This window comes from Schistocerca serialis, chromosome 2 (assembly GCF_023864345.2).
Source record: "Schistocerca serialis cubense isolate TAMUIC-IGC-003099 chromosome 2, iqSchSeri2.2, whole genome shotgun sequence".
NCBI lineage: Eukaryota > Metazoa > Arthropoda > Insecta > Orthoptera > Acrididae > Schistocerca > Schistocerca serialis.
The window spans coordinates 473,469,410-473,488,093 of NC_064639.1; the positions used below are offsets into that span (position 1 = coordinate 473,469,410).

Sequence of the window (18,684 nt, forward strand, 5' to 3'; positions counted from 1 at the left end):
ACCGCTTGGATTGTAATGGACAGGGCCCTCCAACCAGCTCGGGATTTTGACGATGTAATGTGCCAATGAGACAGAATTTGGCACTATATCGCATAGCCGGACGTCCAACAACATTATCCATCAATTCTAAGCCTTATAACGGCTTGCTTACGGGCGAGCGGAAGAACAGCGCGTTATGGACTTCCTCAATCTGTGAAGCTCTTTCTGCTGAATAAATCGTCCAATCTTTCTAAAACCGTAATCATTTGTTTGTCTGTATATGTACATAACGATATTTCCGTCCCATTCAAATAATTCACTCGTTCTGCATCGCCTTTTTTTCCCTTAGACAGTACCACGTGAGTTACACGGCGAACCCGAAGACTAGCGAAATTGTTTGCAGATGGACATGGAGACCGATAAATATTCACTGACGCTTGCAACTCATCACACAACAACCAAATGATTGTATGAGAGTAATTTCACCACTGGATGGCTGACAGCAACAAGCAGAAGTGGCAAAGATTTAGAATTTTATCCAGCAGTGTCCAAGCAAGCATTGAGCAAAATAACATGCGAATCTATATAAATCATCATGTAGAAGGAGTTCCTCAAAGAAAGTAAGGAATCTTGATTATGTAACATATTAATCGTGACAAATTACACATAATATTTTTACATTTTTAGACATGATTTGAACGCCATGTACATTACTGGCCATTAAAATTGCTACAGCAAGAAGAAATGCAGATGATAAGCGGATATTCATTGGACAAATATATTATACTAGAACTGACATGTGATTACATTTACACGCAATTTGGGTGCATAGATACTGAGAAATCAGTACCCAGAACAACCACCTCTGGCCGTAATAACGGCCTTGATACGCCTGGGCATTGAGTCAAACAGAGCTTGGATGGCGTGTACAGGTACAACTGCCCATCCAGCTTGAACACAATACCACAGTTCATCAAGAGTAGAGACTGGAGTATTGTGACGAGCGAGTTGCTCGACCACCATTGACCAGGCGTTTCCAGTTGGTGAAGATCTGAAGAATGTGCTGTCCAGGGCAGCAGTCGAACATTTTCTGTATCCAGAAAGACCCGTACAGGACCTTCAACATGAGATTGTGCATCATCCTGCTGAAATGTAGGGTTTCGCAGGGATCGAATGAAGGGTAGAGCCACGGGTCGTAACACATCTGAAATGTAACGTCCACTGTTCAAAGTGCCGTCAGTGCGAACAAGAGGTGACCGAGACGTGTAACCAATGGCACCCCGTACCATCACGCCGGGTGATACGCCAGTATCGCGATGACGAATACATGCTTCCAATGTGCGTTCACCGCGATGTCGCCAAACACAGATGCGGCCATCATGATGCTGTAAACAGAACCTGGATTAAGCCGAAAAAATGACGTTTTGTCATTCGTGCACCCAGGTTGGTCGTTGAGTACACCATCGCAGGCGCTCCTATCTGTGATGCAGCGTCAAGGGTAACCGCAGCCATGATCTCCGAGCTGATAGTCCATGCTGGTGCAAACGTCCTCGAACTGTTCGTGCAGATGGTTGTTGTCTTGCAAATGTCCCCATCTGTTGACCCAGGGATCGAGACGTGGCTGTATGATCCGTTACAGCCATGCGGATAAGATGCCTGTCATCTCGACTGCTAGTGATACGAGACCGTTGGGATCCAGCACGGCGTTCCGTATTACCCTCATGAACCCACCGATTCCAGTCACTGGATCTCGACCAACGCGAGCAGCAATGTCGCGATACGATAAACCGCAATCGCTATAGGCTACAATCTGACCTTTATCAAAGTCTGAAACGTGATGGTACGCATTTCTCCTCCTTACCCGAGGGATCACAACAACGTTTCACCAGGCAACGCCAGTGAACTGCTGTTGGTGTATGAGAAATCGGTTGGAAAATTTCCTCATGTCAGCACGTTGTAGGTGTCGCCACCCGCGCCAACCTTGTGTGAATGCTCTGAAAAGCTAATAATTTGCATAACACAGCATCTTCTTCCTGTTGGTTAAATTTCGCGTTTTTAGCACGTCATCTTCGTGGTGTAGCAATTTTAATGGCCGGTAGTGTATTCGAATAAATTACATGATTGACTGATGAGACATCTTTTACTTAGTTTCAAAGAATATAGGTATTTTCTGTTCTCTCCTTGAAGTCTACCACCATTCTGTTATAAACTTTTGCACCAGGCTACAAGGCTTTAGTCTGAATTCTAGATAGGACTGATAGCCTATATGAAAAGTTTTACTTTTAATATTGCAATCGTGAACTGAACAGTCAAACTTTAATTCATTCTTCTTATGAACCACACATCCCATCAGGCAGTATGTGGACGCACGGGTGTAAGAATCCCTATGTCCCTAAGACCCTGTTAAAAGTTGTTTCTTTATTATCTTAACACATTATAATGACTGCACTCTTCTGTAAGATAAATAGTTTTATTTTGTCTACATTGTCATAAAAGTTTATAGCAGGTCAACGTAATGGGAAACATTTCTAAGCTCAAAGCAGGTAGAATTAACAATTTTGGTTAATTCCGCAACTAATTAAAGTTTCCCTGTTTGATATGGGGTAGCTGTGGCTGTCTTCTCTATTTAAAAATTAGAAGCAGCTGACTCCTCATCTAGATCACTTTACTTCCCACTAAGATGTTTTACTACTGCACATTTCAATGAATTAAGCAGTGAACTCTCTAAAGCATTAACACATATCAAGAGTTTTAGAATTCACTGTGTAGCCATAGGAGAGGAATACCAGACTGAACAAATAGCTGACTCGAACAAGTTTCGCGCGCCAGTCTGCAGCGATCTCCCATCCACACACTACGATTTGTCTGCGCAGATGTCAGTTTAGCTCAAAAGTCCTACCCCAACTTCCAGGTTGGCACACCTCTTACCTGTGCAAATCTCACGTCCACGCACTACGATCAGGCAGCGCAGAAGTGATGCGCACAAGATAGATCGTTGTGTGTGGGGAGGCTAACAATGCAACGGTGACAAATACAGCATTCATCTCAAGTCAAAAATTCCCACAGTGAACTGATACGAAAATATTTGAATTAACAAGTGTGTTCAAACGAAATGCAGTGACGCAATTCAACCGGAATTGAAACCAATTAGGCCATCCCAGGCCTCAACGGTCAGTCGAAACCGTCTAAATATAATTTTAAAATACCATGTAACAATCAATATTTTTTTCAGTTTGGCGTGAAAGCTACTTTTTGAAGTATTGCAAACATTTTCTTTGTTTAATAACTAGTAATGGAAAAATTATGAGAAATGTTCTGAGACACAGAACAACTTTTTCACTCTGCAGCGAAGTGTGTGCTGATATGAAGTTTCCTGGCAGATGAAAACCGTATGGCGTACCGAGACTCAAACTTGGGACTTCTGTCTTTTACATCAGCACACACTCCGCTGCAGAGTGAATTAGTCATTCTGGCTAAGCCATGTCTAAGCAATATCATATCTTCCATGAGTGCTGGTATTGCAAGTTTCGCAGGAGGACTGTGAAGTTTGGAAGATAGGAAATGAGCCACTGCCTGAAGTGAAGGTGTGTGGACGTAACGGGATCTTCAGAAAGTCTCTCCGCAGTGCCGTATGATTGTTAGCCACGAGTGCCGTATGATTGTTCGCCTGCCTGGGTTACTTCCCTTCAAGTGGACTCTCCCAACATTCCATTGTTTCATTTATCTCTGCCAGCGTCAGTAGTATCGACAGTGTGTGTCGTTACGTGTTGACGTGAACATTAAGTTTAGTTCCTTTGTTCGTTTGTTTCGCTTTTGCCGCTGTTAAAATGCTAGCCATTGAAGGATGTGTGTTTTTAGTCGACCGAGTGTTCAAAGCTGGCGGTAAATACACAATTTCAGTTCGTCAAACATTTAATTCAGTTTTCCTTGAGACAACACTCCCACATCACGATACTGTGCGAGATTTGATTAACAAATTTCGAAGTACGGGTTCAGTGACAGATGCACCGAGAAGTGGTCGTCCTAGCGTTTTGTCTGAGGATGAACTACTTGATATTTCTCATAAAATGCCCATGAGTTTGAACAAGTCAGTAAGAAAATTCGCCCAGGAAATCGATTTTAGTGTCGGAAGGGCCCACGCAGCTGTAAGGAAAACATTAGAACTTTTCCCATACAAAGTGACAGTCGTGCAAGAAATGAAAAAAACTGATCATGGCAAGAGACTGCATTATTGTCAATGGTTCAAAAACTTCGTTCAACAGAATGGAAGGGATATTCTTAATGAAACATTTTTCACTGATGAGGTGTGGTTTCATTTATACAGGTACATGAACTCGCAAAGTTCTTTTATGTGGAGTACTGCAAATCCATTGTGTATTCATGAGGAACCGCTTCATTCTGTGACAATAAGAGTTTGGATTGCAATTTCTAGACGTCGGATTGTGGGTCCCATATTTTTCAACGAAAGTAGTAAACGCACAACGATAGTGCAGTGATATTCTGTACCCATACACAGGAGAACTTGTGTTAAATGAAATACTGAACGGTTATTTTCAACAAGATGGTGCAACCGCGCATACAACTCGCGTTTCAACGTCACTGCTTGCTAATGTTTTTGGTGATCGCATAATTTCACAGGTTCTTTGGCCTCCACGATCGCCTAACCTAACACCACCTGACTTTTTCTTCTGGCATGCAGCGAAAGCAGCTGTCTATAAAAACCGTACAAAACCATCGATGAATTGAAAACTGCAATATCCACTTTCACTGCTTCCGTTACAGAAGAAATGTTACAGCTTGTGCCAGCTGCGGTGGCCGAGCGGTTCTAGGCGCTTCAGTCCGGAACCACGCTACTGCTACGGTCGCAGGTTCGAATCCTGCCTCGGGCATGGATGTGTGTGATGTCCTTAGGTTAGTTAGGTTTAAGTAGTTCTACGTCTAGGGGACTGATGACCTCAGATGTTAAGTCCCATAGTGCTCAGAGCCATTTGAACCATTTGTTACATCTTGTGATTGGAAACATGATTAGACAAATTGAATTGTGTATTCAACAACAGGGGGGGGGGGGGGGGACATGTTTAACATTTAATGTGAAAATTTGTAAGTAAAAACGAATATTCAATACATTAAAATCTTGTTTGTCACTGAGTTTCATTTCGGTATATTCACTGTGGCATACAGCACGCGCGGCTAACAATCATACGGCACTCCGGAGAGACTTTTTGAACACCCCGTACTATGAGTTGGGCTTGTGTAGCTCAGTCAATAGAGCACTAATAAAGTCCTGTGTTTGATACTCGGCCTACTATACAGTCATCTGACGGGAAGTTAACATAGTTATGACCGTCAGTAGTAAAGTATACGTATGAGAAATGGAACACAAAGGGCTGAGTGGGAGTATCTTCTATCGTAAGAGGCCTCTACAATTTTAGACTGCAGGCTGACAACACAAGTCCCGTAAATGGTGGCGCACATACTGGATAAGGCATACACATTCTGCCACGTACGACTCTTTGTGAGCCGTGGGTGGGTCTTGCACATATCCTTCTAATTGTTGCGTTTGTCAGCAAGAATTATAGAGCACTCTATTAACTCGGGGCTGGTCTCCGTGACGGCACTGACGTACGGTGTGGTACGAGGACCACAAAAAACTGCGTGCATAGGCGTCCGGAGAAATTTTTCCGCGTGACGGAGGTGGGGGCAGGGGGGGCAGGGGGTAGGCGAGGGCAAGGCTCTAAAATTGCTAGAAATGTGTTGCTCATTTTCGAGACATTTCAACCGATAAATACTAAATTTTGTGGATAAGACATAAAACTTATTTCATCCCAGAGAATTGATGGTTATCCCACTCAGTATATAGAGATACCAACGCACAGGGGGGCGCATGAACTCCCTCCTAATCGCCCCCCCCCCCCTCCCGACCCCGGCCACCTATGGAAGCCTGTGGGCATGAGAGTGGATGTTTTGCACTTTTTAAGCAAATAAGCGCATTGTAATTGTGGCCTTGGCGATTCTATTTTCTAAACATATATAAAGTTTCACTTTTTCTGTTACTATTTTGTGAAAATGCTCAACACCAAGTGATCCTTCAACAACAATGTCCTTTGAGAGATGGTAGCCGCTTGCCGCTGGAAGTTCTTTCCCAGACCGAAAGATAGCGGGCCAACAGTAGACTGAAACTGTGGCGTGTGGACACACATTTCCAGAGATTTGTTTCACGCGCAGATATCTGCGCAGACTGTTAGTTGCATGTGGGCCGGCCTTTAAGTATCTTGGCGAAGTCTTGCGTGTGCAAAATTCATAAATAAATAACGTAACAACTGTGTTTGTACATAAACGTCTGTATGATGTGCATTCGGCAAATGTTTTTACTTCTGTCGTAATTTATACCGTAAATGCTAATTGGACCTACTAGCTCCCTGTTGCGTCTGCCCAGCACCTCCCCCCCCCCCCCCCTCTTATAGGTCCTCGACCTCCATCGGCTCCTTCCCCCCCCCCCCCCCCCTTCGACCCCTTCGTTTTTCCTCTCCTTACCCCCTTTTTATTTTCCCATCATCTGTCCAGGTTCCCCCCCACCTGCTCTCGGCTGTGGTATGTCCATATTTGCCAACTTTTCAGTGCAGTGTTCAAGTGAATGTTCAGTGTTGTTCGTCTTTCCAAAGTGTTGCGAACAGAAATCATGCTGTCGCTGGATGTGAATTTTATGTCTCTTGCGATCAGAAACCAGACTGTCGCCGTTTTTTTTTTTGATTGTCTATTATTTTACCTGTCTGCTTCATATGTATTTTATTAGCATCATTATCCCTTTGTTTCTATGTTTTAAGTTCCAAGATTTTTTCCACCATGTTACCATTTAATCTCCGATTTTATCGCCTGTTTTATTATTTATTATCTTCCTCTTTTTAAAACAAATTCTTCTCTGCCTCGTGATGACTGGGTGTTGTGTGCTGTCCTTAGGTTAGTTAGGTTTAAGTAGTTCTAAGTTCTAGGGGACTGATAACCATATGTGTTATGTCCCATAGTGCTCAGAGCCATTTTTTTAAAACAAATTCTGTAGGCTGAAGAGCGGCATACTAATCTGCTGCGAGCCTGCCCCCTTGGGGGGGGGGGGGGGGGGGAAATCGAAACTCAATAAAGAAAAAAATTGGAACTAAGCCCGTAAACACGTCAGTGTTCCGCAGCTCAGTTCCAGATATTTTTGGTACTTGCAAGCACAACGGCAAGCAACGCCCTCCAACCAGTCATCAAACCCGAACCCTTCCATCGGATTCCCTCAGGAAATACCGTGATGGATCACTGCAGATCATTCGTTTCCAGTTATCCATTGTCCAGTGGTGTCTTTCTTTACACCATCTCGAGCGTCACTTACCATTGGGTACAGAAATGTGTTGCCTATGAGGAACTGCTTGATCATTGTACCCCTTCCTGTTTAGCTCCCTGTGCACAATCACTGTGCTAGCTGGACTGCTGAAAGCACTTTGCAACTTAGGAGTGATTGCTTCCACTGATTTCATGTGATTTCTTACAACCACCCTCCTGATTGTTCAACGGTTCCCGTCCGTCAGTATTTAAGGTTGGCCTTGGTTTAGCTGCGTTTGTTCTTTCACGTTTCCATTTCACGATCACAACACCAACAGTCGATTTGGGCGTCTTTAGAAGGGTTGAAATGTCTCCAATGGACACGCTACTTTTTCTGTTACTATTTTGTTCTCCAATAAAGATTTGTAACAGTCGCAGCGGTCTTGTTTATTCAGATCATGTCTCGCATGGATTGTTAGTCATGTGACATCCAGGAAGTAGTCCACGTTTTTTAACTGTGTCCTTCTGAACGACTCATTCTGCTGCTATTGACAACACAGCGCTCCCCGCCTCCTTTTATACTGGCGAGTCTGCCACTAGTGGCATCTAGTGGTCAATTCTGCTTTACATAGGTATCCGTATATTTTAGATGAGATAGTGTAGACCTGGCAGAAAGTAACTAAGACTTGTTGGCAAGAACAAATAGCAAACATTAAAACACAATGCACAGAATATGTGTTGAGGGTAAAAAAGCGAAGACAAAGACAATGGAAACTAGTAGCAAGGATAACTTGGCTTGTTTAACTTCAACGTTAGGAATGACACACTGAGGGAAGAAGTCATGGTATTCCCCTATATAGGAAGTGAGGATGATTGAAGGATATCCAAGCCAAGGCACGCTCCCGACTCAGTCTCCTTAAGCTCCTCTCCGGCCGTACGTGGGGTCTGGAACCCTCCACCATCCTCCACACCTATAAATCCCTCATCCACCCTATCCTTTGTTATGCCCATCCGGCTTGGATCTCTGCCCCCCCCCCCCCCTACCTTTTATAAATCCCTCCAAATCCTTGAACGTCATGCTCTCCGCCTCGCCTATCGCATCCGTCTCCCCTCCCCCACGCGGATCCTGTACGATCTCATCCCCTTCCCCCACCTCCTCCTTTTCCTTGAAAGGATATGGATCCTGTACACCTCCCGTAAACTCGATCCTCCTCACCCGCTCGTCTCCCCAATCCTCTCCCACCCCCGCCCGCTGCCGCGCCTGTCTTCTCACATCCCACCCGGTCTCCATCTCTCAACCCTCCTTACCCTCTCCCAAGGTGGCTTCCACCAGCTCCCCCTCCCTGATGATGTCCTCCTCCCCTCCATCTACCCCTTCTATCAACTTTGACCCTGCCCCCCCACTTCCGGTGTCCTTTCCTTTGGCACCCTCTCTCCCTTCTCTTCCCTTCCCTTCTCTTTCCTTTTCCCCCATCCCGTCCCTCCACCCTTCTTCCCCCGGGCTTCCCCTCCCCCTTCCTCCCTCCCCCTACTCCCCAGCCCGTGGCATCTCTGCTCCCCCCCTCACGCTCCCCCACTCCCCTTCCTCCTCCTCCTCTCTTGGCACGTCCCCGGACTCGCACACGCACAGTGAACATTCGCGCGCCGGAGGTCATCGCCATTAGTGTCTCGTGTGTGTGCCTTCGTTTGTGTTTAGTGTTTGTTCGCCGAAACGCCGCCACTGTTCACGTGTACCATCGCCATCATCCCTGTTTTGTGCGCCGTGTCAACTAGTGTCAGTGATGTTTTCTCGTCAGGCGTGAACGGCTCCGTGTTTTTTGTTTTTTGGTGTCTACATTGTTTTGCCCGCCATTTTTGATTGTATTCTCTGTGTCCCCTCTATTTATTCCTTATTGTAAATCTCAAGGCTGAAGAGCGGCGATCTCAGCTGCTGACAGCCCGCCTTGTGTAAGGTGATAAAAATCACAATAAAGAAAAAAAAACAAAAAAGATTGAAGGATAGAAGAAAGATGTCAAAAGCAGACTGTCACAGGCGAAGAAACTATTTACGTGAAAAGATATCTACTTTTATTAGGTACTGGTATTGATATGAGGAAGAGGTGCCCTGAAACCTTAGCTCTGTTGCACAGGAGCTTCAGAACCGTGTACCACTGCAAAACCGTAGGAGAGAAAACAGGGATCACTTTTCACATAGTGCTGCCGAAGAATATTCAAGTTAAGAGGACAAATAAATAACGAGAAATGCAGGACAGAATAGACGACAAAGGAAGGTACATGTTAATGGGGCTTCCATTATTGCTTTTACGAAATTTTAATAGTCGGAACGAACCTCATCAACTATACCCCCCCCCCACCCCCCACCCCCACCCATACGCAACGCAGCCATAAAAATCATAAGTTTCGAGTTTTGAAAACTTGTGATAAAATTTACAATGAGAAATAATTTTTTACAAAATTTTGTTCTGAAATTCATGTTTTTATAACATAATTTCTTATAATCCAAATAACAAAAACACAAAACTTAATATAAAAAACAGTCGCTACCGTCTTTCCCCGTATCGCGGAGTACGGTCACTTTGCTTCCTTGTTCTGCTCGATAAATATCCCCACAAGTCGGCAGTCTTCGCGACTATGACGTCATATTTTCAACTGCTGCCAGCCGCTACATTCAAAGAGTTGCACTGTATCTGTTGTGTGAAGCGGAATTTTCGGGTGTACACGTGTACTCCTAGGTTTTAGAAAAGCTCACCAAGACTTTTCTGGAGACTTTAACTCTCTGACTGAAATATTTCATTAGCTACATTAGTTACACATTACTTTTTATCACGTCCCTGCCCGTTGCATCCCGTTGGTCACCCACGGTCACGTTCGCAGTGCCGGCATAGGGGCAAATTATAGTTACGTTTGAATTTAATACACGTGTACTGCTTTAAATCTCCGTTACCGACTTGTTCCTACAAGCTCAAAAAAAAAAAAAAAAGGAAAGGATTGATCGGTGCCAGAACGCCGTTCCGGACGAAATTAAGCCCTGGCATGTAGAGCTGAAAAGATTACGAGCGACTCGAAGAATAATGGCGCAAAAGTGTTAAATTACACAGACGGCCAAAAAATCGCAACACCTAAAAATAATTAATGTAGAGTAATGAAATCTCGAGAATATATTTCCCTAACTAACATTGCAATATCACAGTTTCATGCAAGCGTGGGGTAAGCCACTGAAAATGTGAAATGCTAGTGCATTAATAACCGGTGTAACCGCCAGAATGTTGAATGAAAGCATGAAAACGTATATACTTTGTATCTTACAGGCCTCGGATGTCAGTTTGAAGCATGGAGTTCCATTTATGGTGCACTTGGTCGGTCAATACAGGGGCAGTTAATGCTGGTTGTGAACGATACTGAATGATACATCTGATGATTTCCCACACGTGCTCGATTGGTGACGGATCTGGTGGTCGAGCAGGCCAGGGCAACATGTTAACACCCTGTAGAGCACGTTTGGTTTACAACAGCGGTATTTGGGTGAGTGTTGTCCTGTAGGAAAACAGTTCTTGGAATCTGTTCATGAATGGCAACACAACGGATGGAATCATCAGAGTGACGTACAAATATGAGGTCATGGTGCGTGGGTCAATTACGACAGCGTTTCTGCTGCCATACGAAATCGCACCTCAGACCTTAACTCCAGGTGGCGGTCCAGTCTGCCTAACACGCAGACAGGGGCAGACAGGGTGTTTGGAAGCCCTCAAGTGGCATCCTGCTAACCAACACAAGGCCATCATTGACACAGAGGCAAAACAAACCTTCATCAGAAAACACACCAGATCTCCACCCTGCCCTCCTAGGTGGCGGTGGTTTGGCGTCAGTGAGAAGCACGCTACTGTCCTTGAAGTAATCGATCTGTATCAGTTCATTGCGTCACTTTGGTGCTAACTGCTGCTTAAATTGCTGCTGCAGACGCAGTACGACGCCATAGAGCTACACACAGAACACGGTGGGCTTCCCTCTCGGTAGTGCCACGTGGCTGTCGTCTTGTGACTGTACATTCCCCTGATCATCGCTGCCAGCCATCATGTACAGTAGCTACTTTCCCGCCAAGTCTTTCTGCAATATCACAGAAGGAACATCCAGCTTCTCGTAGTCCTATTACACGATCTCTTTCAAACTCAGTGAAGTGTTGATAATGGCATCTTTGTCGCCTTAAAGGCATTCTTGACTAACATCAACTCACCACGTCCAACAGCAAACAGCTTAAGAGCGTGTATTTAAAGCAAACGTGACTTGCATCCTCATAGTGCCATTCTTATACGACTTGCTCGAAATTTTAATAGACACCTTTTTCCAGATGTAGAAGCACGCCTATCAACTTTCATTCGTGTCGCAAAACTCCTTCTTGGTGTCGAGATTTTCTTTCCGTCAGCGTATTTCCAGGCAGCAACTGTGATCTCACGACACTCGTCGTTTAAGCGGAATCTATGTTAGGTAGTTTGTTAATTAACGTACCCCGCGTGGCGGCGAGAGCTGAGAGAAGCAGCAGCAGCAGCAGTGGCGGCCCAGTGCGTGCTGTGGTCGTCATGTCCTTCCTGCATACTGACAGACGCTGACAGAAGCGAAAACGCAGGCCACAGTTCCTGCCTGACACTTGCCCGCATCCTGCTTCCTGCATCCAAGAGGTAGAGATAAATCCCCGCGACGAATTATTTTTACTGTTATGCCAAGCGTGTCAGTTCATTTCAGTCTGCTTTATATTTGCGGTATAAGACTAAACGAAAGTTGATCATCATCCACTGAAGCACATTCGTCATTTATACGGATTAACGTTTAAATTTTCATCGATCGCTGATGTAACGCTGGTTTTTAACTACCTCGTAGTTTATTACTTATTGGCTGAAGCGCACTGGACAAGCTAGAGTTGATCAAAGGATCTGGTTACCCGGCGAATATGTCAGAGTTGCGACTAGTGCGCCCCGTCAGGCTATCTCCGCTACTATCGTTAAGAGCGAACGAGTAAAAGTCGTTCTGTCGAGGCCAACAAGAGGGGTTCGGTCATTCCACAGAGCCACTGTTAGTTATTGGATCCGGTAGACAGGAGCGAAAATCGGAGCTTCTGACTAGTGCACTGTCTCCTGTTATCTACAGTATTATCATAGGAGCTGACGAGGAAACATATGGAGTCATACGGCTAAAGGCTGCGGACGGACAGTGACACTGTGCGTTTTAAAAAATGGTTCAGATGGCTCTAAGCACTATGGGACGTAACATCTGAGGTCAACTGTCCCCTTGACGTAGAACTACTTAAACCTAACTAGCCTAAAGACATCACACACATCCACTGAAAGTCGCGAGCTCTTTCTTCTTATCTCTTGTTTTCTACTGACATTCTCGTGCTTGTACTCTTGTTAACTTTACTATTACAGAGATCGCCTAACCTTTATTTTTTTTAAAATTGGTCCTGTGCGCAACAAATAACTTACTTGGTCTTTCTGCTGCCACTGCTTGATCTGCTGCGTTCCATTATTTAACAAAAACATAAAAAAACCTATTATTCATGCTGAGTGCAATGCATGTTCTGTATGGCGGCTCCTGCTGTTGCTGCGGCTGCTTCTGCTTACTACAACAACATATAACTAAAGAGAAAGGGTTTGGTCAAATATAAACTCGATTTTTTAGAAAACTATATTCTGAAAGCGATTCTTTCTCATTCAATTAACAAAACTCTAGAAGCTCTTTGAATAATCGCTTCGTATGTAAATCTGCCTCCAGTGGCATTAAAGCAATATTACAAATTAATCAAACTCTTGAGACAGACTGAAATACTTCTCAATTAAATACATAGTGAAACAATTCCCTGACAAATACAAAAGAAATCAATGACAAAAATCAATACTTAATCTAACAATGGTTTCCCTTAAGAATTCAACTCCTATCATTATCAAAATTACCGTCTGCTACTACGCACATACACAAACCCTTTTCTTTAAATTAACAAGCGCGTTGCAAATTATAAAAATGTCAACTCAATACCAAATCCTGTGTCGCTGCTGGCGGACACAGCAGTACGGCAGCTCGGCGACGACCTCTCGCCCAACACACGTACGCACCACAGCAGGCGGGCTCCTACACTGGCTTCAAAACTGCCACTAGTCAATCCGTGCGCTGCGAAGCACGACAACAATATCTTAGGACTCAAGCACCTAGAAGCACTAGGCCACAGCGTGTCATCCAGAGAAAGAAGTCTACTGAAGTTTATATGTGTCTGTGGATTATTGTAAAAGTGCGTTATCTGGAAGTATTATTACATTTTCAACCCCAGAAAGTAAATATTTTCAAAATATTTCCAGTGGGAGTGTTAAGTTATGTCAAGGCGGGGATCAGGTATGTACAGTTTTGGAAAGAGCGGAGAACAAATACTATAACATGTGCTATCCTATGCCATATGTCGAAGCACGTGTTATGCCACAAGGATTATTAATTATGAGGAGTCAATTAATCAACTTAAAATGGTATAGACTGCATTCTCTTTATGACAAAGTAATAAATATACTCTATGCTGTGGAAGCACATACACTGATGAACTAAAGAAATTCGTACCCCTAATATCGAATAGGGCCCCCGCCAGCACGGAGAAGTGCCGCAGCACGACGTGGCATGGACTCGACTAATGTCTGAAAAGTGCTGGAAGGAATCGATACCATTAATCCTGCAGGGCTGTACATATATCCGTAAGAGTACGAGGGGGCAAAGATCTCTCCTGAACAGCACGTTGAAAGGCATCCCAGATGTGCTCAGTAACGTTCATGTCTGGGGAGTTTGGTGAACAGCAGAAGTGTTTAAACCAAGAAGAGTGTTCCTAAAGCCACTCTGTAGCAATTCTGGACGTGTCTGGTGTCGCATTGTCCTGCTAGAACTGCCCAAGTCCGTCGGAATGCAAAATGCACATGAATGGATGCAGGCGATCAGACAGGATGCTTACGTACGTGTCACCTGTCAGAGTCGTGTATAGACGTATCAGGGGTCCAACATCACTCCAACTGCACACGCCCCACACCATTTCAGTGTCTCCACCAGCTTGAACAGTCCGCTGATGACGTGCAGGGTCCATTGATTCATGAGGTTGTCTCCATACCATTAAACGTTCATCCGCTCGGTGCAATTTGAAACGAGACTCGTTCGACGACACAACATGTTTCCGGTCGTCAACAGTCCAACGTCTGGGTTGACGGGCCCAGGCGATGTGTAAAGCTTTGTGTCGTGCAGTCATCATGGGTACACGAGTGGGCCTTCGGCTCCGAAAGCCCATATCGATGATGTTTCGTTGAATGGTTCGCACGTTGACACTTGTTGATGGCCCACCACTGAAATCTGCAGCAATTTGTGGAAGGCTTGCAGTTTTGTCACGTTGAACGATTTTCTTCAGTAATCTTTGGTCCCGGTCTTGCAGGATCTTTTTCCAGCCGCAGCGATGTTCAAATGGCTCTGAGTACTATGGGACTCAACTGCTTAAGTCATTAGTCCCCTAGAACTTAGAACTAGTTAAACCTAACTAACCTGAGGACATCACACACATCCATGCCCGAGGCAGGATTCGAACCTGCGACCGTAGCGGTCTCGCGGTTCCGGACTGCAGCGCCCAGAACCGCACGGCCACTTCGGCCGGCCGCAGCGATGTCTGAGGTTTGATGTTTTGCCGGATTCCTAACATTCACGGTACACTCGTGAAGTGGTCGTACGGGAAAATCCCCACTTCATCGCTACCTCGGAGATGCTGTGTCCCATCGCTCGTGCGCCGACTGTAACACCAGGTTCAAACTCACTTAAATCTTGATAACCTATCATTGTAGCAGCAGTAACCGATCTAACAACTGCTCCTGACACTTGTTGTCTTATACAGCCGTTGACGACCGCAGCTCCGTATTCTGCCTGTTTACGTACCTCTGTATTTGAAATCGCATACCAATACGAATTTCTTTGGCGCTTCATTGCATGTTTGTACGTATTTTCCACATCTCCTAAACATATTATTCATTGTATCAAAAGAATCGCAGTGAGATAGGAACCATATACCTAATAGTGCGGTTGATTGTGGAGGATACGGATGAGAAAACAGTGAAGCCCACGACGCACAAATAACCGTACTTTACTTGTCCAACATTTGAGGCTGAGAGTACTTAGAGACTTCCAAGGAACATTATGCAAAGTTTCAAACGTTTGCCAAAGTTCTTCTCAGTGATAACCCCCAACATAGTGATGAAAGGAAAAAGTGATCGCTTACTACATTTTTGCTGTTCACGCAGTAAAACTGCCGCATGACGAACGACGTTTTAATATATTGTTACTAGCTCTATTCTCAACACTTTTGTACACAGCATTCACATACACCGCTGAATACACCAGCAAAATTATATCACTATACAACACATAGTTCAGGAGATATGACGTCATAAACACTGAAACTCGTGAAAACTGCCGTACCATGCATGCCGTTTGAATTTATTACTTCTTTACTACCAACTCCGTTCGCAACAAATTTCGCATACAGTATTTATATATGCCGCTGAATGTACCGACAAAATACACTCCTGGAAATGGAAAAAAAGAACACATTGACACCGGTGTGTCAGACCCACCATACTTGCTCCGGACACTGCGAGAGGGCTGTACAAGCAATGATCACACGCACTGCACAGCGGACACACCAGGAACCGCGGTGTTGGCCGTCGAATGCCGCTAGCTGCGCAGCATTTGTGCACCGCCGCCGTCAGTGTCAGCCAGTTTGCCGTGGAATACGGAGCTCCATCGCAGTCTTTAACACTGGTAGCATGCCGCGACAGCGTGGACGTGAACCGTATGTGCAGTTGACGGACTTTGAGCGAGGGCGTATAGTGGGCATGCGGGAGGCCGGGTGGACGTACCGCCGAATTGCTCAACACGTGGGGCGTGAGGTCTCCACAGTACATCGATGTTGTCGCCAGTGGTCGGCGGAAGGTGCACGTGCCCGTCGACCTGGGACCGGACCGCAGCGACGCACGGATGCACGCCAAGACCGTAGGATCCTACGCAGTGCCGTAGGGGACCGCACCGCCACTTCCCAGCAAATTAGGGACACTGTTGCTCCTGGGGTATCGGCGAGGATCATTCGCAACCGTCTCCATGAAGCTGGGCTACGGTCCCGCACACCGTTAGGCCGTCTTCCGCTCACGCCCCAACATCGTGCAGCCCGCCTCCAGTGGTGTCGCGACAGGCGTGAATGGAGGGACGAATGGAGACGTGTCGTCTTCAGCGATGACAGTCGCTTCTGCCTTGGTGCCAATGATGGTCGTATGCGTGTTTGGCGCCGTGCAGGTGAGCGCCACAATCAGGACTGCATACGACCGAGGCACACAGGGCCAACACCCGGCATCATGGTGTGGGGAGCGATCTCCTACACTGGCCGTACACCACTGGTGATCGTCGAGGGGACACTGAATAGTGCACGGTACATCCAAACCGTCATCGAACCCATCGTTCTACCATTCCTAGACCGGCAAAGGAACTTGCTGTTCCAACAGGACAATGCACGTCCGCATGTATCCCGAGCCACCCAACGTGCTCTAGAAGGTGTAAGTCAACTACCCTGGCCAGCAAGATCTCCGGATCTGTCCCCCATTGAGCATGTTTGGGACTGGATGAAGCGTCGTCTCATGCGGTCTGCACGTCCAGCACGAACGCTGGTCCAACTGAGGCGCCAGTTGGAAATGGCATGGCAAGCCGTTCCACAGGACTACATCCAGCATCTCTACGATCGTCTCCATGGGAGAATAACAGCCTGCATTGCTGCGAAAGGTGGATATACACTGTACTAGTGCCGACATTGTGCATGCTCTGTTGCCTGTGTCTATGTGCCTGTGGTTCTGTCAGTGTGATCATGTGATGTATCTGACCCCAGGAATGTGTCAATAAAGTTTCCCCTTCCTGGGACAATGAATTCACGGTGTTCTTATTTCAATTTCCAGGAGTGTATATTTGTATAGTTCTGGAGATATACTGAGGTTAGTGAAAATGAAACTGCAGGGCGCGATTCGCTGAAGGTACAGGTGAAATTTGTGCGCAAATTCGCGTGAAATATTTTGTGCCATCTGAACTATATCTGACATGTGCGCACACGGACAAAGCCTGGGGGAAAAAGCTCACGCCGGCCAGAGTTACCGAGCGGTTCTAGGCGCTACAGTCTGGAGCCGCGCGACCGCTACGGTCGCAGATTCGAATCCTGCCTCGGGCATGAATGTGTGTGGTGTCCTAAGGTTAGTTAGATTTAAGTAGTTCTAAGTTGTAGGGGACTGATGACCTGAGATTTTAAGTCCCATAGTGCTCAGAGCCATTTTTTTTAAAAAAAAAGCTCACCTTAACCCTTGGAACGATTTCAGTCCAATTTGGTACACATATTAGTTATGGAGTGGAAAGATATATTGTGGATGTAAGCGTCATTTAGGGATGTGGGAGTTGCCTATACAGAGAGACGAGAGGAGGAGGTGGGCAGACGGAGAGGGAGGAAGAGTAGATGAATACAGATAGCGTGGGAGGAGGCGATGAATAGCCAGGGGGGGGGGGGGTAGGAGGAGATGGACAGGGGGATGGGGTAGGAGGGGATAGACAAAGAAAGGAGGAGAAGGAGATGGACACAGAGTGGGGGAAGGAGGAGAAGGACTAATAGATGACTGGAATACATACCCAGGCAACACTTGCTGCTAAGGTAATACGTATGCAAAAGCATTCCGAACAAATCATTAGTCGCACCGAGGAGACATCACTTTAATATCATGTAAAACCGCTCTAGCTTTGATAGTAGACTCATTACGCGAAACAACGAGGAAGAGAGTCCACAATGTTGTTTGAAAATGCCACATCCAGGTGAAGAGACTCATTGATGGCAAGTCGAGTCTGATGATCCAGTGTTGACTGGAAATGGAAATGAGCGTTTGGCGTCATTGGCCGGGAGGCCCCTCGCGGGGCAGGTCCGGCCGCCATATCGCAGGTCTTATTACATTCGGCGCCACATTGGGCGACCTGCACGCCGGATGGGGATGAAATGATGATGAACACAACACAACACCCAGTCCCTGAGCGGAGAAAATCTCCACCCAGCCGGGAATCGAACCCGGGCCCAGAGGACGGCAATCCGTCACGCTGACCACTCAGCTACTGGGGCGGACCCAGTGTTGACTGTGAAGGATCGAAACCCGGCTGAACCAAGGAAATTTTCAGTCTGCTTTTGTTCTAGCCTTCACAACGATGTGAGGGGTCGCCAGGACCAACAGGTGGTTCAGATTCTACGTTAAACTGTAGATCCCCTGTACCCAGTTGGATAAGTGGGATAGGGGAAGGACACACAAGTCTCCGAAGTGGAGTCCGTTTAAAGGTCTTATTATG

At 45.9% G+C, this 18,684-nt stretch overlaps 1 protein-coding gene across 1 annotated transcript in view; it reads right to left on the minus strand.

Moving 5' to 3' along the window:
• LOC126457385 (invertebrate-type lysozyme 2-like) overlaps positions 1–11,870 on the minus strand; it is a 61,717-nt gene extending 49,847 nt beyond the window's left edge. Inside the window, exon 1 of the mRNA XM_050093646.1 lies at positions 11,782–11,870. Coding sequence (XP_049949603.1) covers positions 11,782–11,854 — 73 coding nt within the window. The 5' untranslated portion in view covers positions 11,855–11,870. The remainder of the gene's footprint in view (positions 1–11,781) is intronic.
• Between the last annotated feature and the right edge of the window lie 6,814 nt (positions 11,871–18,684).